The following is a 26,225-nucleotide window of genomic DNA, read 5'->3' as shown; positions in this document are numbered from 1 at the left end:
ATCGACAACACAACAACAAGAAACTGCCTAACAACTTCAAGTTGTTAGCAGTTCTTCCAGCGAGGCCAAATCGTCTCGTCACTCACTGCCTGTCAGACCAGTTCACCATTTGGTCTGAATGCTGCTCTCCTCAAGTACTCGGATTCCTTAACTTTCTTCAGCTGATGGATCCCCGTTGCTGATGAAATATCCAGAGGTAGCCGGATGACCAACATCAACGATAGGTCGCAGGGACTGGAGAACAGGAAAACAAATTCCAAAGGTAAAAATGTGTGTGTGGATGCTCCAATAACCTTACATCCTGCAAATATTAATTCCATGAATCATCGCCAATATGTCATAGTAACAAATTCTCAAATGTGTGTAAGTTGAAGAGGAGTTTAATAGAGCATCCACCTTCCGGAGAGCCACAGTATAACTGACAAGGAACTGCTCCCCGAATGTGGGACGATAACAACATACTTAAAAGAATACAGACAGTGTAAAAGCAGAAACAGTAAGCTTGCAGTCATGACAATGGAATACAGAATGTTACATTTATTCTACTGCCACAATCACACACATTTAGCCCAATTAACTCCTGTACTCAGGGGAACAAGCATGTGGGTTGAGCCGAAGCCTCTCTCTCAACAGGATTAGGAAACCTTTTTTTGGTTGATCATATAAGGTCTAAAATTCCATGTAGATTAATGTATCCCTGGGTTGAAAAACACAAAACTGCACTCTGAAGTCCATGGGTAACGGCTGCCCTCCTCCCATTTGTGCTACTGCTGTGAAAACTAAATACTGTAAACTATCAAGCTATCCAAGACTCCTTAATTGCATTACAATCTGTGCCCCTGAACGTTCAAGCTCAGGCAGCTTGATAAAGAAAGAAAAGGATGACAGCTTTTGGAAGGTAGGCACTTTTTTTGGTAGCACACAACCTCTGCCCAATCCAAACATGTACTCCTAGCAACCAACATGTGGTGGAGCCAAAGCCCTTCTCCTGATAGAGCTTCATAGAGCCCTTTTTTAGGTTGATTACATAAGGTTTGGCAACAGCAGTGTTTTCTAGCCAGACATAAAACCTGGGAGGGAAAGTGAAGATAGCACAGTGATAGTTTGAGAAATACGATACACAGACCTGATAGTTCTTGAACTTTGTTACCACAAGTAAACTCCAGGGTTATTGTTAAATATGATGAGAGGAAAACAGGGGTCGGCATTGCCATCATCTTTAAAGACTCTTTTAAATGTCGGGTTGAACCTAACCCTTTTTCCAACTGTAAAAGTTTTTTTTTCTCTATCTCCCCCACTGCTTCGCTTACTTTCTCAAGAATTCTTATTTATCGACCTCCCGGAATGGGTGGGTAATTCTTTAATTCTCTTCTGGAAGTGGCTGCCTCTTTGGCAAGCTCATCCACTAATCTTCTGCTCCTAGGGGATTTTAACTTACACTTCAACGACCCAAGCAAAACTGATGCCTTGGAACTCACTCAAGACCTTGCAGCAATTCAACTAATACAAAAAGTCATTGGGCCCACACATATTAAAGGCCATACCTTGGACCCCGCATTTACTAACAACATGGAGCTGGTAGTTGAAATACATATTCCCCTGCCTTGGCATGATTACTCACTTATTCCTTTTTCCTTAAAGACTCCGATTCAACATGATTCTAAGGAACCCAGCTCCAGGAAAGTCCTCCCTTGGTCCAAACTTTCCATAGAGGCTTGGTCGTCTGTGCTTAATAACTCAAAAACCTACACCAGACTCTAGCACCATTCTATCATCCGAGACATTTACACACTGGGTAGAGTCCTCATTGGACACAGTCATTCCCGCTAAAACTACCCACCGTAGGAAGAGAGAGAACATTTCTCCATGGTACTCACCCAAGCTTGGATTGCTTAAACAGACCTGTAAATGGTTGGATAGGAAATGGAGGAAGGACTATAGCAAGACCAGTAAAATGATATATAGATAGTCCATAAAATGCACTTTGTTTTGAAGAAAAAATTAATTCAGCAGCTAATGCCCCCAAAGAAATCTGTATCACAAAGTCCCTCCTGGACCTTCCTCCCCCTGATACGTCTACAGGAATAACAGTTGATCAATTACATGAACTGGCAGAATACCTTCAGGGAAAAATTCAGACTATATACAACATGTTCCCAGACACCCCGTGTCCCAGTGATCTCCTTATAGAGGTGACTAATGATCTTCTTAATATAAACAGGCCTGTGGATCACATCATGCACACTTTGGAGGAATTTCCACTCTTGGACCTGGATACCCTATCAGACATTGTTGTACATATAAAATCGGGCTCACCCCTGGACCCTGTCCATCCTCACCTTTTGTGTAAGGTGAAAGAGGTGGTGTTACCGGTCATACGGGATGTAATAAATCTTTCTATCACCAATGGCCTTGTTCCACCGGACTGGAAACATGCCATGGTGAAAGCTTTATTGAAAAAGCCAAGTTTAAATCCTGAGGTTCTGAGCAATTATCATCCCATATCCCTGTTACTCATGATTGGTAAGATCCTGGAAAAGCATATAAATTCCACTCTTTTGACCATCTTAGAAACTCATGAGCTCCTACACCAATACCAGATGGGTTTTTGTCCCCATCACTGAACTAAATCTGCACTCATGACCATAGTCGAAGAAGCAAAAAAGATAATTGATCAGGGAGGAGCAGTAGCCATCATCCTCCTTGAATACAGTGCCGCTTTCAAGATTGTTAATTTCACTATTCTTGGGGTGTCAGACAGAGCAATTTCATGGATCTAATCCTTTCTCAATGTCAGAATATTGCAGGTGTTTGCGGGCGAATCTACCTCTAGGCCTTTACCTCTCAGCTATGGAGTTCCTCAGGGGTCTTCTCTGAGTCCTACGCTGTTCAATGTGTATATGAGACCATTGGCTGATGTCCTCCTGCCGTATGGGATTAAAATTGTCACATATGCGGATGATACTCAGCTGGTGGTATCTCTGAATCACCCACATAATGTTTCATCTGACCTGCAATCCTGCCTGGAGAAGGTAGCAACCTGGATGAAACTCTCATGTCTTAAACTTAATGGAGACAAAACCAAAATGATGTATCTAGGCAACACACCCAATGCGGATTTCAAATTGCCATGGCCAACTTGTTTGGGACCTCCTCCGGTCCTGAAGTCCAAGATAAAAAGCCTGGGCGTGTGGCTTGATAAGTCACTTAAATTTGACCAGCAAGCAGTGGAAGTGTCAGGTGTCTGTTACGGCATCCTTAGAATGCTGCGGAAAGTCCTTCCCCTCCTCCCCATGGCGGCAAGGAGAACTATGGTCCAGGCGTTAGTCCTTATGTGCCTGGACTACAGCAACTCCCTGTACCTAGGAGCACCTTAATCCACCTTAGGAAAACTTCAGGTGGTACAGATCTGTGCCGCTGAACTGTTCTCGGGCTTTCCCAGAGCGCAGTCGGCAAATCCCTGTTTAAAGACCCTACACTGGCTGCCCATTGAGGAGAGGATTACATTTAAATCCCTCTGAATTACCCACAAGACCCTCTTGGGAAAAGGCCCTCTAATCAACCAGTCCCTTATCACTGCATACCGTCTGAGAAAACTCCTCTGATCTGCGAATCTAAATCTAGCCATCATCCCTAAAATCCAAGAATGCAAAGTGGGGGCCGGTCCTTCTCATACAATACAGCTAGGCTGTGGAACAACCTTCCCCGGCGCTCAGAGACATCCCATCTCATTTTTGGAAGTTTCTTAAAACCTGGCTGTTACAGAACATCAACTGGTAGCTACTTCACTTTTCCTTATCTCTCTGCCACTAGCGCTGGGATGCCTTAGGGTAGCTATGCGCTTAATAAGTGTTAATTAATGATAATAATAATAATAATAATAATAATAATAATAATAATAATAATAATGATAATAATAATAATAATAATGATGATGATGATACAAACTGGCACTTTGATCAACAATGCAAAATACAGTTACAAGTCACTTATGCAGCTAACTGAGTAGAATGTAGGACCAGGTTTTTGGAGATCAGCTCAGTGTCCCTGCTAGTCTAATCGAAGTCGAAATCTCCTTCACCAATTTTGGGGTCCTCAATTGGCATGTGTGCGTGATGACAAAGAGGCTAAAATATTTTGTTCACTGAGGCCTACAGATGGCCAACATGGTTAGACTGTGAAATAACAAGGTAGAACCAAGAAAATGCTAACAGGAGGCAAATGGGTGCATTTCAGAAGATTGAGGCACTGCGCAGGCCATCCAAATAGCTAGATAAAGCTCCATCATGATTTTATTGTTGAACATTGTGTTGATGAACATAAAGAAAACATGATAGAGTTCTGAATATGTATTAGGCAATATTGGCCTTGGAATATATAGAAATATTAAGCATTTATTTAGCAAGATAGGATGATCATGATACTTCAGCTTAACTCAGCTCCTTAGGGATACATATACCTTAGGGGGACTTTTATATTTTTCCCCTGCTATTAATTACTTTGGGGCCTGCTCACAAACTATATTTTGTGGCACTGAAAGGAGAACTGCAGTACGACACATGTATTACAAAAAGCTATTCATAAACCTACGGTGGAGGCCTCCACCTCTCCTATCTTTTCTTTGTGGGGTTCCACCAGAGTGGTGTCAAAATCTGCACACACAGGTATACATTTCAGTAGTGTATATGAAATGGAGAAGGGGAAGTGGATGGAAAATTGGAAATACTTACTACTAAACGAGAAGGACTTACCGATGGTTTGTACAGAGTAACAGGCTAACACAAACACACAGCCACAAAAGAGTAAGAGCATTACTAGTCACAAACTATAATACTAATGTTACTTTAACTCTAAAGGAGAGAAAACAGATGTAAATATATTCAAGCCCATCATTAGAGTAAGTCAAGCACAACACATGGCCAATCACAGACACTGCAACACACTCCTATAGAAAACAATGGCATGAAGGAAATATACTAGAAACCCATAGGAACTTCATTCCCTTCTTTTAGGCATTTGAGACATGCATGTTTACTCCTGCAGGAAATTCAACACTTAAAAATTGTGAACAGAAAAAAATGTATATATTTACGCCTAAGTGTAGTAGTAAATAAACACATGAGTATATATGTAGATTTACATTTGTAAATTTGCCCCTTTGAGATAATATTGAAAATGTACGTTGGTTTGTATTGGTTGCAATGGAAAACCCGCCAATTTCTAGAGGAAATGCTAAACAGAGAGGTGGAACTACCAGGCGAATTTTTCTCCAGCACAGGTATACTAAGGTGGAGAAATTCCCACAGGTGGATTGCCCTCCTAGTTTTGCATTTCTTACAGAAATTGGAAGACTGCCTTGCAACCAACCACCTCTAATCAGCTTGTTGTGTTTTACAACATGCTATTCAGAAAAGCTGAACTTCCTCCAGCTTGGAAAAAATGTGCTCTCAAACCAAGGGGCATATTACCAACAACTAGCGATATTTATCGCTAAATGGGCTTAGCGAGTATTTTTTTAACGCCAAGCATCGACGGATATTATCGTAGAGATAACGTGCTATTAGCAACGTTTATCTCTAAAGCGATTAAAAATCCGCCGTTTGCGGCGAAATGTGTGAATATTGCTGGTAATCCAGCGATATTCGCGCATTATAGCTAATGAGGACTTAGCCATAATATCCAACTCCCATTGGATATAATGGCTAAGAACTGGTCTGTGCAGGCATTAGTTTTTGGAGACATTAGAGCTTAGCGCAAATATTTCAATCGCTACGCCTGCCTTGCTAATAGGCGATAGCGACGTTAGCAACTGCTTTCAGTCGCTAACAGGTTGGGTACGCCCACTTTGCATGTCATTAGCGATAAATATCGCTGACATGCAAAGCGGGCCCCAAACCGCTCGCTATCACCTAACAGCTGTCGCTAACTGCTGTTAGCGATAGCTTGCTAATAGGGCGATAGTATTATCGCCGCTTAGCGGCCGAAAACGGACACTAAAGCGGCAATAATCACATATCGCCCGCCTTGGTAATATGCCCCCAAAGTTGCAAAAAGAGCATTAGTAGACAAGCAAGTAACCACTAGCCCAATGGGAAGTTAATAGACAGGCCCCAAGCTAACTTAGAACACTCCAATAGGATCATTTCAAATATTTTTTTTTCTAAACACTTCTAACTCCGTCCCACGGCCCGTCATCCAAGTGCTCCACACATTATTTATTTATCAAATATCATGCAAAATCAACAAGCCATTTGTGAACTAGCTAGATCATTTTAATACTGGTCATCTACTTACAACAATAATCTGGTGTTCTCCATCTGATGCAGATGTTGTGCTTGTTGCACAGAGAAACATATGCAGAAAGTGCATCACATTCATAATTGAAAAAATATGTATTGTTGATCCACATCTTCTCACAAAAATCATGTGGAGAAACCTAAAGAAAAGAAGAGAGTATCAATAACATTATTTGCCAGATATTATCTGTACAGTAAAACTGGGTAAAAAAGTGGTAAATCTCTAAAACAATATCACCTATGCAAATCTCATACCTCATTATCCGTTAACAATTATTACACAAAATTAGAGCTGTTTACTCTGTGTCTAATCTTGTTACATTATTTCAGTTTCTGCTAGCCAAAGTAACAGATACTTGATGAGTTGCTTTAAAGGGAATTTAATGATATTGTTTGTCTGTGTACGGAATGCCTGCAGGGTCCTGCTGGCTTGTGTTGGGTGGTGGTAAAATTACATGTGAGGTTTACCATAGTATTGCCATAGTCTTTTAGGTCTCCTTGTTATGATCTACATTCTGAGGTAAATGATTTTATAGTGCTGGTTGTTTGAGGTTTTAATGGGATGTCTAGAATGGTGAGGGGTGTTAACCCTAGGTGTTTGGTGACAGACGATCAAGCTGTCATCTCTTGTGATCAGGGGTAGGACTGGTATGGGGCATGTGCCCAACCATGTTAAGAAAGTAAGAAAATGAGGCACATAATCCACATTCAACACTCCCTGTTTTTGTGTGCTAGTCCTAACCCAAGCCAAAGGATGAAGATGAGCAGTTAGAAAGGATCTACGCTGAGAGCCATCATTTAGGAAGCTATTGTCTTTCACACATTCACATTTGCTTCCACTAGTATTTTTTCACATGCAGGTTTGACTATAAACAGTTGAATCAGGTTACACACATTTACAGCTATCAAGCTTATGATAAGAGAGAGTTTCTAAATGTCTTTTTTTAGGATTTCCCAAGGCAGTTCACTGTTGTCCTTTCACACAAATCCTAGTGGTATAGAAGACTCCACAAGGAACCAAACAGACGTTCAGCCTTAGAGACAACCCTTTTTAAATTAGGCTGTAAATATTACTGACACCCTTCAATCATGAATTGTCATTGTAATAAGGCTCAAACACATGTGTGGGTTCCAGAAGGAATCACAGACAGTGTTGCCATTATTTAGACTCCAGCTGGGATAGAGATCAATTACAATACTATAACGAGCTTAAGATTTGATGGATAACAAATCAATGAAAGCTAAATCAAAATGAGAGACATTTTTGGCAGAGAAACATATGGATTCTGAGTGGACAAGGCTACACATTATTAGAACATTGGAATGTTGAGAGCTCCATTGAAAACAATGGAGTGCTCAGTGTTTCATGGTCGGTAGAAGCCCGGGGCATCAACATTCCAATGTTTAACAAAGGCCTCACGTAGCCCGAGGGGTTTCAAACCACTTCGGGCTCATTGAGACCTTTGTTTTACAATTTAGAACATCCTGCCCTTTAGGGACGGAATGTTCTAATAGCCTTAGAGCTCTCAGTAGAGGGCTCTACCAGCCATTAAAGGCCTGCTCTCTTGTTAAAGGCCCTCGCCGAAAATGCTGGAGCAGGCTTTATTGACCGGTAGAGCCTGCTATGGCAGGCTCAAAGGCTATAATAAGGTGTCCTGCAGCAGCAGGTTATACCTCCTACTATTTATTGTGTCACACTGCAAAAGCACTCAGCTATAAAATGCAAGCAAATGTAAGTGCTTAAGTAAGAATCAGGTACCCATTATAACTGCTGCTTTGCTAGTCTGCGGGCTGCAGGCGAAGGGTGAGGGAGAGAAAGCACCGGCAGCGCATCGGGGAAAGTGTTGCAACGTATTCGACGTGCGCCACCCACACGCCCGGCACCACCCCAGCCAGACTCGGACGGACAGCGGGGGGCTGAGCACGCCCTGTGAAGTTTAGGGCGAACAAGTGTGGTGTCTGAGGTCGAAGTTCGCGGGGGTCTCCTCTTCAGTTCCTTATATTTGGGTAGCGCCCACAATCTAGCTGCCGAGGTGAACGATTCAGAAGCGTACACTGGCACAGGGACAACGGTCAAGTATTAAAGTGAGGCGACTACGGCAGCATCTCGTTTCCTTCTCCTCAGTGGCTTCTGGCTAGAAATATTCACAGCTCCCCCACCAGGCTGACTGTTAAGCTGACGGGAGCTGGTAGCAGAGGTTGTTGGAGGCTTTAAGTGGCGCTGGTGTTGCAGGGAGTCCCCCTGTTTCCTGTGCTAACAGTCCAGTTGGAAAGGTTTGGTGAAGAGAGGAGACTAAGAGAAGACAAGCATCTTGTCCTGGACCACCTTCGATGTAATTTGTGAATATTCATTATTCCCATGCTTTTGACGAAGGTGGATCAACTGAATAGCTGACTTGAGTCTTAGAAACACCTCTTAACATAATTTCTCCTTACTGCGGATTGTCTAAAGTGAGGATACTACAGGTGAAACCTGCATTGCAATCCTTATTCAAAAGCTCTCTGACATCTGAGCTCTTTGCCGCCCCAGGAAGGGTTTCCAGACAAGGGAGCACGCTTGTTGCCAACTGCACGGGACTCCATTGCCCAGGAGTCCGTGCGCTGCACACCTGAGCGGAGGACCGCCCACTTATCCACCTGCCACTATTTGAACTCCCCCGCCTCCCGCAGCGCGGGACCGCGCGCGGATCTGCGCCGGGCTAAGGGCGGGCCGTCTGTGGCCGTCCGGGGATGAAAGAGGACGGGACGGGCCTGTACTCTAACACCCCTATTGCCCTCCTTGTACTGCCATCTACAAAGAAGCCGGACGTGACGCCCCATCATCTATAAAGGTACAGCGTGTCGTACCATTGACTATCTGTTTGGGATTCATTTCCCTGTTGTGAAGTGGAAATGGGCAAGCGTAAATCTATGGAGGGAGGGGGGGGCTACGGAGGCTGCTAAACGCCAAAAGCAGATCAAAAAGAAGAAAGCAAAGAGAGCGCCTAACCATGCGGGGTTGAACTGCATAATTGATAATATTGACACTATCATTGAGGACTGCCAAGACATTTTAACTGCTGATGTGGGGCTTCCACAAACTGGTGAGGTGGCAAGGGTGGTAGGGGATACAAATTTTAATGCACAAGAGGCGGCTGGTCCAGCTATCGTAATCCCCGAAATGTTTAGTGCGAGTGTTAAGCAAAAGGCGGCTGTTCTTGATCAGTTTGGCTAAGACAGCCGGCCAAAGGGGCGAAGGGGAGACTCGCATCTAAGTGAAGGGAGTGAGGTGAGTGCGGTTAACCCACAGGTTGTACCCGTTATTTCCAACGATCCAATAGTATGTGCCAATAGGTTTGCCATTTTGGCTGAAATCCAGCAGGAGCCAGAAGGAGAAACCATTAACAATGGAATGGAGGGTTCCCAGCCACAAGCTGTAAACTTCAGCGCTATTGGCGATCTGGCCAACTTGGTCTACCTTTTAAGAGATGAGATAGAGGGTATGAAAAAATTATTCCTAAATCTAACTACCATTCCAAATGGCAATTTATGTGCCACTTGTCAACAACACTTGCCCTCCGCCAACATACTCAATGCATATCCAACCAAATCCCAGGGTACTAAACAAGTAGCTAGGAAAAATGGCATCACAAACACTAAGCTGCCCCGGCCTGCTCAGGTTGAAGGGGGAGCAATCATCACAAGCATCGCCCCTACTTTAACTTCGACTGTAAACACCTTGAAGTCCCCCGTGAGGGAATCCAAGGTGGCAAGCAGGTACAATGACAGCGCCCGGAGGACCCAGGGGGCACCCATAGGGCGGAGAGGCCCCCCAGGGCTGCTACCACGGAATGGGCCAGGAATGCCACCTGGGGCTCTGCTCAATGCTACTCTAACTTCCCTCAAAAGATCAACAAGTTATAGCATGGAACCATCTGAGCACCCTTTACACGCAATGGGTACTTTTGCAACGAACACTATATATATGACTAATGTGCCCAAGTGCCAAATACGAACCAATGGAATGAGGGAGGGGGTAGATTCTTTGACGAATAATGCCATCCATTGGCTCAGGCATGTTAGAGGGTGCCGGTCGATTATTAGAGTAGACATTGTTAGAGCTAGGAGAGTCAGCCACTCGGGGGCGACGCATGATGTAATTGAACTAACCCTGGTGTCTGATAATTTAGCAGAGAACTTATTCAAGATGGAGTATAGATCAAGCCCCCCAGCCAATTCGGGCATTCAGTTGAGGAAAATCCCCACATTACCTTTCTCACTAGCAATAGATATGCCTCCAAGAGAGAATGGGAATGGGACACATAGATCCAGACTTAATTCCATCGATTGACTACCCCTTAGCGGGACAGGAGAGCTGTCAATTGTCCAACAGGGGCCCAAGGGTAGGAACCACCTAAAGACATCTAGAAGGGTAGAGGGGGCTGAATATTCAGGCTCGGTAGGCTCTCCCTTGGCAGAAGTAGATGTGGCAAGCCTAGATGGGAAGAATGAATTTGGCGTAGCCAATAAGGAGCCAGCAGTAGGTTGTGATCCGCGAATCGTATCTGGCCCAGGGGTCCAGCCGCTAGCCACCGCAGCATTGGGGGGTGATTCTAGTGGGGTTGGGGGTAGAATAGTCTTGTGGAATGTTGCGGGATTGGGCTCCAGAATGCACTCACCAGAATGGGCGTTGTTTATAAATGGCTTTGACGTCTGTATCTTCCAAGAGACGTGGGCCTGTGAGCCTTTGTATCTCTTGGGTTTCCTTAATTTTTTTGTTCCGGCCGATAAAGGCCCCAAGGGAAAACCGAAAGGGGGTCTAACCATTTGGGCTCGGCAGGCACTCTTGGACAAGATAGCAGAGCTCCCTACAGGCAATAATGACATCCAGCTCATTAGGCTTAGTATGCCTTCGGGGGAACCCCAAGACATTTATAACCTGTATAGAAGAGGTCCTGATAGGGGGAAATCCCAGGTCTTGGCTGCACTTGACCAACTGATCGGTGCCCAGCCAAGTGAGAACAGCATATTAATTGCCGGGGACATGAACATGACCTTCGAGCCCCTTTCTGTAGAAGACTGGCAATCAGGAGAAGATGCAGACACTGAATGGGGGATTCCTAAGCTGGATCTAAAACCTGTGAGTAGATGGTCAACAGAAGTAATACAGATGAACGCCCTATGTAGCGAAAGGGGGCTTAGAGCTTTGAATGGTAGGACACCGAGTGATGGGCAAGGGGCAAACACCTTTGATAATGGCCGTTGGCAAAGCCGGATTGATTATGTTATCTGCAGCTTAACGATCTGGCATTTGATGAAAGACGTGAGGGAGGTCAGTAGACAAGAGAGTGATCACAACCCCCTTTGTATTACTCACCTGTTGTGGGGGGGGGGAACTTGAGGGGCAAAATATCATAATAGAAGCGATAGCGGAGATCGTCCCAACGAACGATATGAGGCGGGTTAAGTGGCCCCAAATTGTGGCTAACCATGAGGCGCTACAAAGTATTAGCAAAGATCTGGATCTCACCACTTCTGCTATGGAAGTAATTTTGAAGTCGGGATCGGGGAGCAGAACAGATATGGAAGAGATCACTAATCTGAACTGTGAATTTTTTAGCTCGATAAAGGGCCATTTTTACAGGGTAGTACGCTCGCAGCCGGGCAAGAAAAGTCGACCACATGTAGCGGGGTGGTACAATGCTATGTAGGGCAGCTAGAACTTCTCTGGGGATGGCCATCAAGAGCAAAGACCCAACCGCCGTTAGGGAAGCAAGGCGGAAGTACAAGTCCAGTGTATTTATAGCCAAGAAGCAATGGGACGAGCAGCACTGGCAAGATCTCAAAGCTGCCAGTTCTGCCAAAGAATCCAGATTATTCTGGAACATTGTTAAGTGGGGGGAAAGGGGGTCTCCCAGAACCACCCTCCAACCATGTCTCCCAGAGTAGCTGGTTGGACTACTTCGGGCCCCAATACAGGTGCCGTCCGGAGGACATGAACAGGGAGTCTGTGGCCACTGCTGCATTTCAAGCTCCTCCTTTCAACAATGCGGATGTAGCAGCGGCCTTAGACTGTTACACGGGGCAAGGCTCCAGGTCCAGACGGGGTGCCTACGGATGTTTTTCTCCATGAGAAATCATGCTGGGGCAAGTATATCTTGAATCTGGCTAATGCAGTAGGGCTAGGGGCACCAGTACCAAAGTCTTGGCTGGGGGCGGTAATAATTCCTGTATATAAAAAAGGGGACAAAACTTCACCAGGGAACTACAGGCCCATCAGCGTTATAGATACAGTACAGAAGGTTGTAGGTAAAATGACCCTGGCAAAAATCATGACCTGGGAGGAAGAAAATAATGTTCTATCTTCTTATCAAGCAGGTTTTTGTAAACTGACCAGCACGACAGAACAGATCTTTCGGTTTACGCTGCTGCATTGGAAGACAGTGCAGTTGGCGAAGGGCAGTCTTTATGCTGCCTTTATAGATTTACGTGCAGCTTTCGACCTAGTCCCTCGCTCCCTGCTTTGGAAAGTCCTAGCTGAGATGGGTATGCCACTTGAAACTCTATCGTTAGTGATGAGACTGCATGAGTCAAACTCTGCAAAGATTCAGTGGGGGAGACATGGGCAAGTAACTGACGAGTTCCCGGTAGAACGGGGGGTACGCCAAGGCTGTGCCTTGGCCCCGATGCTTTTCTCCCTTTACATTAATGGAGTAGTGGAGCGTATGTTGTCTGCTTCTGTAGATGCTCCAACTTTGGATGGTGTGAAAACGCCAATCCTATTATTTGCAGACGACACGCTCATACTATCTAAAACCCCCAGAGGCCTGCAGCGTGCCTTGAATATCTTCGAGGGTTTTTGCACTGATAATGGGCATGAAGTAAATGTAGCCAAAACAAAGTTCATGACATTCAACCCCCATTCCAGCTTCAGAGGAAATTTCTTCATGGATGGCCAAAAGGTAGAAATGGTTTCGGACTTTGTTTACCTGGGTATCCACATAGCTAAGGACGCAAAGTGGGGGAAACATACAGAAATGGCGGCTCTCAAATTCCGCCAAAACACTGGTGTTATAAGTGCTGAACTCAAAAGGTCTTTGACCAAACCCATTGCGCCAGCACTTCAAGTATATGAGGCCAAAACCATTAGCTCTGCGCTTTATGGCGCAGAGCTCCGGGGTTACGGCAATCTAGCATCACTAACGCTCGCCGAGAACAAATTTCTTCTAAATCTTATTGGCCTCCCTAAAAGCACACCCATGAAGCCTCTGTGTTGTGAGTTAGGTAGGAAAGCCATTTTAGACATGGCGATTAAGACCCATTTTATATTGGCGGCATATATGGGTCACCCCCGAACTCGCTCATTACGCAAGGGGCTTTCTGGATGTAATTAACTGCGACAAGTTCCATAAGATAGGCTGGTTGGGGGACTTGAGTAGAATGCTAGGGAATCGAGGCATGAATGAGTTATGGGAGAAACCAGAGGAGGCCCAGTTCCCGACAAAAGCAACCATAAAATCAAAGTATTGGGAAATGGTAGAACGCCGGAACTGGAATGATGCAGATCCTTCTACCCTGGAGGGACTGTTTCTGGAAGTAAAAGCTTCCCCTTCCCTTGAGCCCTACTGGGACATTATAACCAAACCCCAGGACAGGAAGCTATACTTCCAGCTCAGAGTGGGGTCTCTCCCAATTAGATCACTAACTGGAAGATGGGTAGAGGGTAATTCTCATGTCTGCCCAGCCTGTAAAACCAGTACTGAGACCATTGCCCATTTACTCTTTGTGTGCGGGGCTTGCTCAGTCCCTCGACGTGTCTGGCTGAGGGCTATGTGCAAACAGCTCGGCACGAGAGAGAGTGTTGTGGCCCTAAGGATTATCTGCACTAGTTCTTTGCCAATCATTGCTGTGGCAGTTGCTAAATTCTTAGGTTGGGCATGGGCTATCAGAAGGAAATCTCTTGTACAATAGTAGGCTTGATGAAATGAACTTAGGCCATTGTCTGCTCTCCCAGCTAATGAGAACCCATTCTTTTTCTTGTGCTTATACTGGCTAAATAAATGTATGAATTTTAGGTTTTACTGATGAATTTTAACACTACTGATGTCATGATGCTTTATTATTTTAAAACATTTTCTTGAGGTTGTAAATATGTTTTAAAAACTTGTTACTGTGGATGTAATGGTTTTAAATGTTTTATGCTTTTATGAGTTTTTTACCTCGAATAAAGCTAATTTGACTGACTGACTGATAACTCAAACTATATTTATGATAGGTTTTACATATTTGTTTGGTTGTATAAAGTATAGTGCAGGTCCTACAGGGTGTTTAAAAGAATGTTAGCACATTATGAGCTGGATCCATTTAGCGTTTGATTAACTGAACATGATAAGGAAGGTTGCAGGTAAAAGGCCAGCCTATAAGCATCATTTATAGTTTGCACTGCAGTTTGTATGGGTTTTCACACAAAGTTAGTCAGAATTACAATAGCGCAGTCTCAGCTGACTGCATGTCAGCTGAGAAGACTGGTCAATGTCTAATCTCTGAGTATCTTATATAAAGGAGATTGTCTTCCACCATGGGAATTAGGTTGATTAATTTTCTTCAGTAGCTTAACAAGTGGAAATACTTTACAGGATTACCTTACAGCATGACAAGGTGGACGGAGGAATCTTGCTTTACAGGTCAAGGAAATGTGACAGGTGTGGGAGAGGGATATGGGTTCTTCATTAGTTTGGGAATAGCCAATCAGATCTAGGTAGGTATTTGTTGTATCACCCTGTGTAATTGTAGACTGCAGAGAAAGGACTGTTCTTAGAACATGACCCAATATTCATTCAAATAACAGCCATGGACTTCGGGATTCATACAACCATTTGGTAATTCCTGCACCTGGGCGTGCCTAGTACTCACAGAGGTTGACAAATGAAGCCGCAGAAGAAAGAAAAAGAGCCATTTGAACAGGGAATACTGCCCTCCATGTAGAGGCAAGGTCTCTAGTAAATTTTTTAATAAGAGATAAGTGCTCCTCCAGGTGGGTATCATGAGTATTTGGACTTATGTGTTCATCCTTAGATTTGAATATTCAAGGTGCTGGTAAAAGAAGACTGAGGATGTCCTATGAAGAGAAGAGGGAGACTTTTGACCCTGTGACCAGTGAGGTTAGACAGGGGTCCTAATGAGTTGTGGGATAGAGCCGGAAGCTGGCCAAAACCTAGTAGATGCTGTCACAGTAGGATGGTCAATGTAGTGAGCTCATTAGAATGGTGCAAATGGAATAGAAATGATCTGAAGCAATCTGGCTGTATGGAAATAGAAGGCACATGGGTTCAACTTCAACATACTACCTAAATGCATGATTTAATCATATTATAATTTAAATGTTAACTAAAGAAGTACACGTGTATAGTGCTTTATATAACCCATCTCTGAATGCTCTGCATCTATTGCCTGAATAAAATACACAAAAAGGGACTTTGCACTGAAGTTGTTATATATGAGAAATAATATGAACAACAATTAGAATAATCATCATCATCACAATTATAATAATAATTTTTAGAAATTGGATTAATGGTTGGCTGAGGTATACACCCCACACCAGGCAAAACACACCTCTCTAGTTAGGGTAAGCTAGATACATGCTAAAAAATAACCTGTGCGCACCCTCTGGTAGCTTGGTATAGAACAGTCAGGCTATCTAAAGAGGCAATGTGTAAAGTATTTGATCAACACACTCACACAGTACCACAATGAGTACACCACAAAAAGACTCCCTACAGGTTTAGAAAAATCGATTCTTATATTCTGAACAAAACAAGACCAAAGCGACAAAAATCCAAAGTATAGAAGTTGAGCTATTGAATTTTAAAGGAAACAATGCAGTAAAGTGCTCAGAAGCAAGTAGTGCTAAAAAGGTTACTTAGGTCGTGCTCAACAGTGGCAAAGTTTGGGGCAACTGTGAAGTTTGGGGCTGGCTGGCTACAGGACCCACACAGGCCCCAGGGAACAAAGCACCTTTCCTGGTCATAAACAGCGAGATGCATTGATGTCGAGGCCCACTGTTGAAGGATGCATTGATCTTCTCCACCCAGTGAAGCCAAGGCATCTGTTCTAAAGATGGGTGCCAGAGTCGAGTGGCATCAAGTGATGCACTGGATTCTGCCAGGTTGTTCGTGGAATGCGTCGATCTCATCAAGCTGCAGCGGCGGCGTTATGCTGTCCAATGCGTCGTTCTCTGGAGGCAAAGCGCTGATTCCGAGGCGATGATCAGATTTTACCCCCACAAATGTGTTGATGTTCCGTTGCTGCTACACACAGATAGGACATGCATCGAAATACATGTTGCAAGTATCTGTACTGCTTCCAGTGAGCCAGGCACAGCACCAGCGGTAGAGACTTTGATATCACTGAGCCTCAAGCAACAAGAGGCAAGTCAACAAGCCCTTGGAGATCACTTAGAGTGAAGGCAAGGTCCAGCTGTCCTTCAGCAGAGTCAGAGAGCATGAGGCAGCAGGGCAACACAAAGAAAATCAGGGGTTCTAGATCAGTAGTCTAGTTGAATCCTTTAAGCAGCACAGAAGTTCATCTGGCAGGGCTTCAGCTACAAGTCCAGTAGTGACTGATTCAATGGAGTCAGAGACCCAGTACTTATACCCATGATCATGGTGTAAACAATTGTCTTACATGCATGATTATGAACGAGATGCAGCAAGTTTTTTCAATGATCTGAGTTTGGTGAAGCATGAAGAAGATACATTCAGAATGTGGGACACAAAGGGATGGTCGGTGTCAAATCTGAGTCAGAGATTCCTAGCAGTGGACGTGGGAGTAGGGGAAGGACCTAGTTGTTAACCAGTTCAAAAAGAAGAATTTCAGTTTTATTGGAATTCAGTTTGAGACAACTACTTTTCATCCAATCTCATGAAAAGACAGTAGCAGATAAGTGTCCTCCGCATACAATACCACCTGAAAGCCCCACGATCAACCAAATTACCCAGCAGCTCCAGGTAAATGTTGAACAGTGTTGAGCTAGCACCAATCCCTACAGGACTCCATATCTTAGTTGTTTAGGTCCTGAGGTGAAGCTGAAGCATACTTTTATGCTCAACAGAATGGGTGGTTGGGTATATGTCAAAATATGGGGTTCAAGAATAAGGTCCTGCACTCATATCAACTTCACAATCGACTTTCAGGATGTCATTATATTATCATACACCAGTGAGTGTAGATCAACAATTCTAAATCCACATCTATTTACCTTTCTTATATAATGGCTGTCAATACTGGGCAGTCAATGTAAGTGCAGGTCATTATAAAAACCTCAATATTTTGGACAACACATAAACGGGTACGAACAAATGAAGTAATGTATTTGAATGTGCAGCAACATATGTGGACATATCTTCTTATTGGCACATATCCTTGATGAAATTATAGAAAATAAAAATATAAAACTCTCATTCCATTGCACCATATCATGCCACAGTGCAGGCAACGTGCAGTCCATATATTCACACAGGTAGCCATTTCCTAATGTTCTAGACCCTAACAGAGTATGTGGGTAAAAAGCATTGTTTACCTTTCCTGCTCTAAAGGTCAACCATCAGCTATATAACCGGGGGTCCGAACGGTTATAATTATGGAAAGGTGCCTGTAGTCGTCAAGTCAAGGACTTTACGGATTAATATTTGTGCAGTTCAATTTAATAGACGTTTTATTGTCATTAGAATTGTCTGGAACTTACTTTACTGTGGCATGGTGCGAAAGTGCTTCTGTTCAGTAACTCCAGGCAGTAGGTACAGTTATCTTCAGTACAGTTCCTTATGGGTCTCCTCGTGGTTATATCACCTGATTTCTCTATCTCCCAGCTTTTAATTAATGTCTCAATGTCATCCATGTTTGTGATGATTGTCCTATTTTGCATTTTCAGGTCATCCTTAGGATCGCCGTTGCAAATGCCTGCAAATATTTTTATGGACAATAGTTAGAAAAAAAGATTGTACTTGCATTGTTGATCTCATGTAACCAGCAGGATTCATTCCCATATTTATGCTTGCATGCCACTGGTGCACAAATAATTTGGTGCCCAGCGTCGCTTCTCACCTGTTTTGTTAGCAGCTTTGATCTCATCAGAGTTAAACAGTCAATGTCCATGACCAGACATATTGGGACGAGAATGATTCTTTCAGCTAGTGAACCCACTTGAGGAGATCCCCCACTCTCTCCCTTTCCCTTCCACATCCCTGCAATTCCCTGCCTATCTGCATCCCTCAGCCTTATTCCTTGTAACTCTCTTTCTCCCACTCCTTTTCACCTCCTGCCGCTGTTTGCTGCCTCCCCCTTCCACCCTGGTAACCAGTGCCTAATTTGTAAAAGAATAAAAAGAATAAAAAGAATGAGAGCAGGTGCTCAAAGCTCTGCTCAGAAGTCTGCGTCTTCTTCTATTGAGTCGGTGCCACCCGCACCTTGAGGGTTGCACCCTTAGTTGCATCTCGGGTGGGAGCTACGTTTTTCTTCTTGGTGCCCCAGAATCATCTCCTGGAAGAGGGGAGGTCAGTGACGTCATTGGGGCACGCGAGGCTTCCCAGACGAGGATCAAACAATGAGCAGGACCAGGACCTTCCTCTTTGTCCCCTCCAGAGACTACCGAAGGTGGATTGGCAGGGGGCTTCGGGCTGGCGGGAGCAGGGTTCTGACCTGCTGGTGGTCCTGGTCTCTCCTACCCTATCCGAGATGCCTGTGTTAAAAGGACTTTGGTGGCGCACCTGTGATCAGGAACCCCAGTGGGGCCAATGCATTATGCAGCGCCCTGGTGTGGTAGACCAACATGTTTCAGCTATAGGTTTTCCCAAAAAACTCAGTCCAATTGTAGGGAATTTTTTAATTCTTTCTTAGATTGTACACCATAGCTGTTGTACCAAATTGTCACGAAAAATTTCATGTTTTGATTATTGTGAATTAGATGTGTGTTGAATGGGGAATTCAAGATATAGAGAGTATGAAGTTAAGATGGTGATGTAGAAGATAGAATGTGAGAATATTGTATAAAAATGTATTTTGGTGTTGAATAATATTGATCAAAATGTGATAAGATTTCAAAGGAATGTATAACTTTGTGATACAAAAAATAAAATAAATAGAAAAAGATTTAATCTAGACAGAAAAAGGAATCTCAGGTGTATTGTTGAATTCTCAATATGTCTGTTGCAGAATAGAAGCTGAATAGGTAGCAGTATTGGCATTTTTCCCGTTCGTTGTCTCGTGTGGTAGTTGCCTTTGGGATAGAGGTTGGTAAAGTTGCTACGAATGTCTCCTGGTCTATGTGATACTACTATGCTGCCGGATGGCTGGTGGGGCTGGGGGGTACTCAGGGGCCTGTGCAAATTGGGGCCTGTAGGCACAGCGAGCCCTGGGTGTTCTACACAGTGAGTGTGTTTGAATGGTTAATGCAATGTTTATGTGACTGTAAAAGCCAGTTTCCGCCTTCCTAACCTTCTGCATATCTTGCGACCTTGCTATAGCATGTAATTGTTTGAAGGTCCAATCAAGTGGTTATGTCAGTACGGGGTATAAATGATCAAGAGAATAATGACCACGTTTAGGTGAAATAAAGTCTACACCATGGACCAACAACAGTGGCTGTTGTTCAGTCAATTATGTGATGGCTGTGGGTACTGGTTGTTTGCGAAGGGGCGAATCGCACGTGGTATGCATATTATAAAAATCAACGCAATGCATACCAAGGCTGTGCAGTGTTCAATCCACCTCCTATCTGCAATCCACTACCAGACACCCCTTTATCTCACTATCACAGGTTCCTGCTTTCTCCGTTTGTAGCAGTTTTTCAGCCTTTCTCTTCAACTCTTCTTTCTCCTTTGTATGTTTTGATCTCTTGCTCACAGTAAATGTCTGATCAGGAAAAATGAGTGCCGGTCTCCAAACAGGTGGCCCTCACGAGCAACCACTGGCTTAAATTAAACACTGGATAACCCTATCAAAGACTGTAATCCCTTTTCCAGGGGCCTTCACCTTCACCGATGGTAATCCTCCATCCCCCAGCCTTGTTTTCCACTTCCGTTTGCGCCCACCGCAATCACTCCTCTCACTCCTATAAATAGCTTCACTCTCTGCCGCCTCATCTCAGGCATAGTGTCACTTTATTTACAAGCCCCTTGCGCCGCTGGTAGGTCACTTTTAAAATGGGAAAATGTGATGTACCGAAAGGCTTGTAAATAAGCCCCTAGGTTTCTGCTGCAGAAATAAAATAAATACAAGTAGATTTTAATACTCTGGTGGCTGCCTCAAACATAACATTCTTGCTTCAGAGCAAATATATAGCTTCGAAATGGCCCCTCAATAACAAAACATGAGCCTATAGAAACAGAGCATAGCGGTTTGCATTGCATTTTTATACTGAACAGAATGCACTTCAAAGCATTAGTAGTGTGCATCTGAAACCAAACAAGGGTCTTAACAAAGGATATCTGTGAGATATCTATGGGAGGTTCAGGGGCCACTCATCACATTATGCAGGGGGCCTATCATTTTGCATTATGCCACTGAACTGAACCGTCACCACGTATCACATTGAACAAACAAGACATCACTCTGATCAGCCAGGATCTCAATCCATGTGGTTGTCTGTAAAATATCTCCACATTGGTGGTGACAAACACTTTTTCTCTATGGTACCACACTGATGTGCCCCTACAGTGGGACTAGTCTGTGATAAATCAGCAACGCCGGCCTAGATCCCTGGTATAAAGTGAGATACAGACAGGCATGGGTAGAAAGACTTTCCTTGGTTTAAATCTGAGTTACTTCTGAATACATTAATATTGTTAGTCCCCGTTTGCATTTGCGAAGCACTATGCAAACAACAGTTTAACAAAATTTGGATTCACACTATCGTTTTTATAAATTCAGTGAATCCTAAATGCAGTGAAGCATTAATTAATACTTAAAAGAGGAAAAGCATTTTGAAATACAATCCAGAAACCTTGTAAAATATTCAAACACTAGATTAAAAACAGAAGCATACAATGAGTGAACTGTTTTTTTTAATGTAATATGACTTTCTATTCTGATCTGATCTCACTTACTTAGGGGTCATTTGGCCTATAATGGACTCCTTACCATCACACCTGGTGAGTGAATGCTCTGCTGTCCTCTCCAATATTGGAGCACCATCTGTCATATTAAGATATTCCCACCTGCCTGACATGTATCTCATTGATTTCAGAGCATCCACCAGTGCAGTAGTTGCTTTGAAGACAGAGCATTTTGCCAAGCGTATGCCATATTGTGTTGGACCCATGCAGTAAATATTTTGGTTTTCTAAACCCCCCAACCTCCCAAATTGGGTTTGCTTTGGAAAAACTAAAATAACAATGGAATGGAAGTGCAGACACTTTCTCTGTGTGCATCGGGTTCATTATTTAATATCTCTGTATGGGACCACATTGTCCATATGAGGAAGGCTGAGAAATGTAGTGACCTTAACTGTGGCTTTATGAGCCAATATTTGACAGGCTACCACATCAAGGGTCTCCAGTGATGGAGCAGGCTGAGGATCAACCAGAGGAAAGCTAGTGGTTCTCCCAACTCTAAGGTCCTCAATTCAAGTAAACTTGCCCTCATATTGATTTACTGTTACTGAAGGTTCTCATAATTTTTAAAGGAGGAAATTAACAGGAATAATGAGTTTTGAGGAATGACTGAAATCGGACTCAGTGAGACAATTTCCGCATTTTTTATTCCACCTGGAAGGGTCGCCTGCTGATATTCGAGCTGAACTCATAACTCCGACCTGCCCAGTAAATGTTGGCACCAGGCCCACAGTACTAAACCAGCAACTCGTAATTAAGGTGCAAATGGGAGGCATGAGTTTGGCAGGCAGGAGCACGGCTTATTTAAGGCACTGCTCTCACTCCACCTAACTCTAAATGACCACATTAGTCATAGACTCTACACAAGTGCTACAAAGACTACACCGCATTCCATGGGCACTATTACCTAGACTGACCATTTCATTTTCCTTACCGTTTCATTGACCATTACATCTGTTTGCATTACCTCTACCACCCAAATTGGTAGTACTGGTTTTGGAATACTATGCATGCACAGTCAAATGAATGACATGCCCAGATAATGATCATGGTGGATGTAGTGATAAAGGCAATTTAGTTGGGCTGTATTGAGGTTTTGGATGTGACATACGTAAAAAGATTGTAACAATAAACTGGCATAAAAAAAACAAATATAGAATGTAACCTTACCACAAAGACCCTCTGTCTTTGTTGATGTGTTGGAATGCAGCCCATATTGTATATCGATAATTCCTGTGACATGAGCCCATTTAATACTGACACCAGCAGGTGTATTGATGACGTACATTGCACCAGTATCTTGAATGCAGAGTCCATTCTTGGAAAAAGGCAGTGGTTGACTTAATGAATTCACTTCTACCTAAAATGACACAAAATACGTTTAGGACTGGGCAGGAACTTTAAACAACCGAGGCCAGAATTTTAATCTTTCAAATACACAAGAACAAGAGCTACTTCTTAAGTTTATTCTGGTCACAGTGAACTATCAAGAGAAGAAATGTACAATAGAGAGAAGTTCATTTGACAAAATAATAAGAATATTCTCTTTCCATAAACATCCTCAAAGCATTCATAAAAGAAAATAACTTAAAAAAAGAATGTGCAATATTGAGAAAACATCTTAAATTGTTGTATGGAATTAATATAAATTAAATATTAGTCTCGTTAAGTTGAATTATGGAGACATAAATCCATGGACAGACCTTCTGATTCATAAAAAACCATGAAAGTGAATCTGGAGATTGTCTATCCCGCTTGAATTTATATTTGCATTATTTTGGCAGTCGCACACATTGCGAGTTACTTATTTCAAAACCTCTAGTGTTAAAGCTTTTTAAGTGTACTACTTGACAAGTCATGTGACGTTTTAGACAATGCTGAATTGTCACTGGGGAACCTCAGCGCCTATTTATAATTAATTGTACTCTTCATTTGTTTTTTTTTTCCCACAGGAAAAAGTGTTTTCCTCTATACCTCCTGCAAGTATGGTTCTGTTCCTCTTCCCGTTCTGGAAAGGGTCTTACTTCAGCCCTTTGCAGGAGCATATCTCCGACCCTTTCAAGATATTTGAAACTCCCAAAGTTTTGGGTTGTTCCCAGCCCTTCATGCATGTTACGTCTGCGTAATTGTACGCATTTGTAGCATTTAATTGCGCAGTAGTTATACTTTCTAAGTATCCTTTTACCAAATAATTTCTAGCAGATATTAATCCAGACTTTCTTTATCCACCAGCATATGCTTACAGACGAAAATGCCTTTGTGAATCGTACGCTTATTTTTTGTTCTTGGGTTTTGGAACAGGAAGTTCACCAGTGATTGTTATTATAAGTTACATGCATCTTGAATCAGGGTTCGTTGAAATGTATACAAAAGGTAAAAGCTTAAGACAAAGCAGTAGAAGTTATTGATTTCACCACTTCATTCAGAAGACCAATGGAAAAATCATAATAAAAAATACAAGAGCATAACAATTTTTTGCTTCAGTTCAATTGTTGCAGGTGGACTAAATATAATGCTTGAACATTTTTTAAGCTTATGAGTTTCTAGTTTTGTGCAAATTTAGACAGACCAAGAGGATAATGGCAAAATCATACGGTGTGTGCAGTAACTATGCCGTACAGTGTGACCAAAATGTTTTGTGATACAGTTGTTGACTTCAACCAGTAACTGAGCAATGTGCAAGATGCAAAATCAAAATAGCGACACCTGCACAGTGTAATGTTCGGCATCATTGATTACTTAGTTAGAAAGTGCGCATTGTGGGGATTCGCTCAGATTTGGTTTCCACTTTACATGTAAATTTATTGACCAATAGTGTGCCCAGTACAAATTTTATAAGCAAGGTACGGACCTGAGGTGGTAAATATGCATCCGGGTTAGGTTCCAATGCAGGTACAGGTTTGATGGACAGAAAATCATCTACCATACCCCCCCCCCTTTTTAGCACTAACGTGATGTGAATCAGTAATGCTTTTCCAGGATACCTCTTCTATTACAACTTTAGTATGGTTATTTAGCTATGATGGGTTACTCCAAATCATGCTCAAACCTAGGCTGTTAAGGTGTGATTTAATGTGTGAAAACCATGGGATGAGATTACACTTCCCTGAATTCAGTAGTTCTGCCGTAGCAAGCCCATAAGTGGTAATTTTGGGGTTGACCACAATCTTACCCAAAAAAGGAGAGGTCTTAGAGAAGCTAAATCAATGGATTTAGGCCCAAATTTCTGTACTGCGGGTCAATGTTTGACATTGTTCAACATTCCTCCATCAATTGTTCTTTTTGAATTAGTCTCCATAGTCATTCATTGGTTCATTATTATTTTCCTTCTTGGCTTTTCGGAACCTCTCACCTAGCTCTTTTGTTGTTCTCACATCCCAAGTACTGTTTTTTTAAAGTGTCACATGTATTTTTTTGAAGGCTCCTATTCTCCTTGTGTAGAGTTATCCATAGTGGAGAATGGAACCTCCTGTGCAAATGCACTTTGTTCTTTGGAGGGAAAATATTTTTCCTTGAGGAAAATGTTCTCCTACCTTCTTCGGTCCTCTTTCCATACTGGAAGGAGAGGTAATCAAATCCTATGCTGGAGCAAATCTGTCACCATTTCCAGGGTGAGAAGAGGTTGCAAAAGCGTTTTGGAATGCCCACAATCACACATATTCGTGGGTGTTCCCACATTTCCCAGGCAAACTGCTCCTTGGAACACCTACCTCCCACCCCTTGAATGGGAGACACTAAGGTAGTCTTCCCTGCACTCATAGCAGATAAATCTGCTGCAATAAATACATATATGCCAACCCAGGCATAAAAAGGTGTATTTGGTTGTCAACGTCTATTTACATATGAGTCTACCATTGTGAATATGGCCGTGTATGTTCTAACTGGGGCACATTGATTGTTTTTTTGCCAAAAATGATGCTCTATTGCACTTTTTTCTCATTTCCGAAATCTGGCACTATCTTATTCCCTACAATTGTTTCATTTGTACTTTTATAATTTAAATGTTTTTTTTACTAAATTGGGAGGGGGATGTCATGATTATGTCGTTATATCAGATGCTCTTTTTCTGAGGAAGAACTGATGCTTTGGCAAGCTACAAAAGTTAAGCCTGAGTTCAGCACATGTACCTAATTTTATTTTGGACTTTGAATTGTTGGACACTGTGGGAGATCAGTAACAGCTCATATCAAGACCGAGGCTTCTTCCTCCCAAGTCATGAGCCAATCAAACATGAACAATTGTTTAGCTCTCAATATGATAAGGATCTTTGAATTCTGTAATTGCTAATGTTGCAAAGTATCAAACCATTAAACACTCTATCCTGTAGGATCAAATAAAGTGTTCGGTATCTGATGTGAGATGAGAAAAGGAAGTTTACTGATATTATAATCAGCAATGCAACGCTCCTGATGTAAAATATGTAACATTTATAAGCACTGAGGTTTTAAAAAAAAAACAGTACAGTTAAAAGTGGTGTGTGCTTTCATCAAGACACTAGAAAGAATGACAGTGCTATTAAAATTCAGAAAAACAAAACGGCAAATAGCTATACTCACCTTTCTCGACAAACGATTCACAAGAACTTTAAAGCTGGGGGTGGTTACATTTAACTTCTTAAAACAAAGACCCGACGTGCCTCCAGCCGGTACCTCATGGGATAAAATTGTAAACTTTAGTTCAAGGCCTTCAAGCCATACATACCTTTTGAAACAAACATCTAAGTGTCTGGTATGCAAATACAATTATATTCTGAGAGAACTTGATACTCACTAGTTTCCTGATTGAATTTGCACTCTGAAAGAAGAAACAGGGAGATTAATTACTGTTTTTTAAAATATTT

General features: G+C 42.7%; 1 protein-coding gene across 1 annotated transcript in view; it reads right to left on the bottom strand.

Annotated features, from left to right (window-relative positions):
• The window catches only part of OTOGL (otogelin like), a 1,067,300-nt gene that overhangs the window by 216,723 nt on the left and 824,352 nt on the right, over window positions 1–26,225 (bottom strand). Inside the window, exons 39-43 of the mRNA XM_078649280.1 lie at window positions 26,156–26,179; window positions 25,942–26,034; window positions 22,556–22,745; window positions 18,022–18,236; window positions 6,295–6,436 (exon numbers count right to left, since the gene is read on the bottom strand). Of these exons, the coding sequence (XP_078505406.1) occupies window positions 6,295–6,436; window positions 18,022–18,236; window positions 22,556–22,745; window positions 25,942–26,034; window positions 26,156–26,179 (664 nt within the window). The remainder of the gene's footprint in view (window positions 1–6,294; window positions 6,437–18,021; window positions 18,237–22,555; window positions 22,746–25,941; window positions 26,035–26,155; window positions 26,180–26,225) is intronic.

This window comes from Lissotriton helveticus, chromosome 1_1 (genome assembly GCF_964261635.1).
Source record: "Lissotriton helveticus chromosome 1_1, aLisHel1.1, whole genome shotgun sequence".
Classification (NCBI taxonomy): Eukaryota; Metazoa; Chordata; class Amphibia; order Caudata; family Salamandridae; genus Lissotriton; species Lissotriton helveticus.
This window is presented reverse-complemented; position numbering and strand designations above follow the sequence as displayed.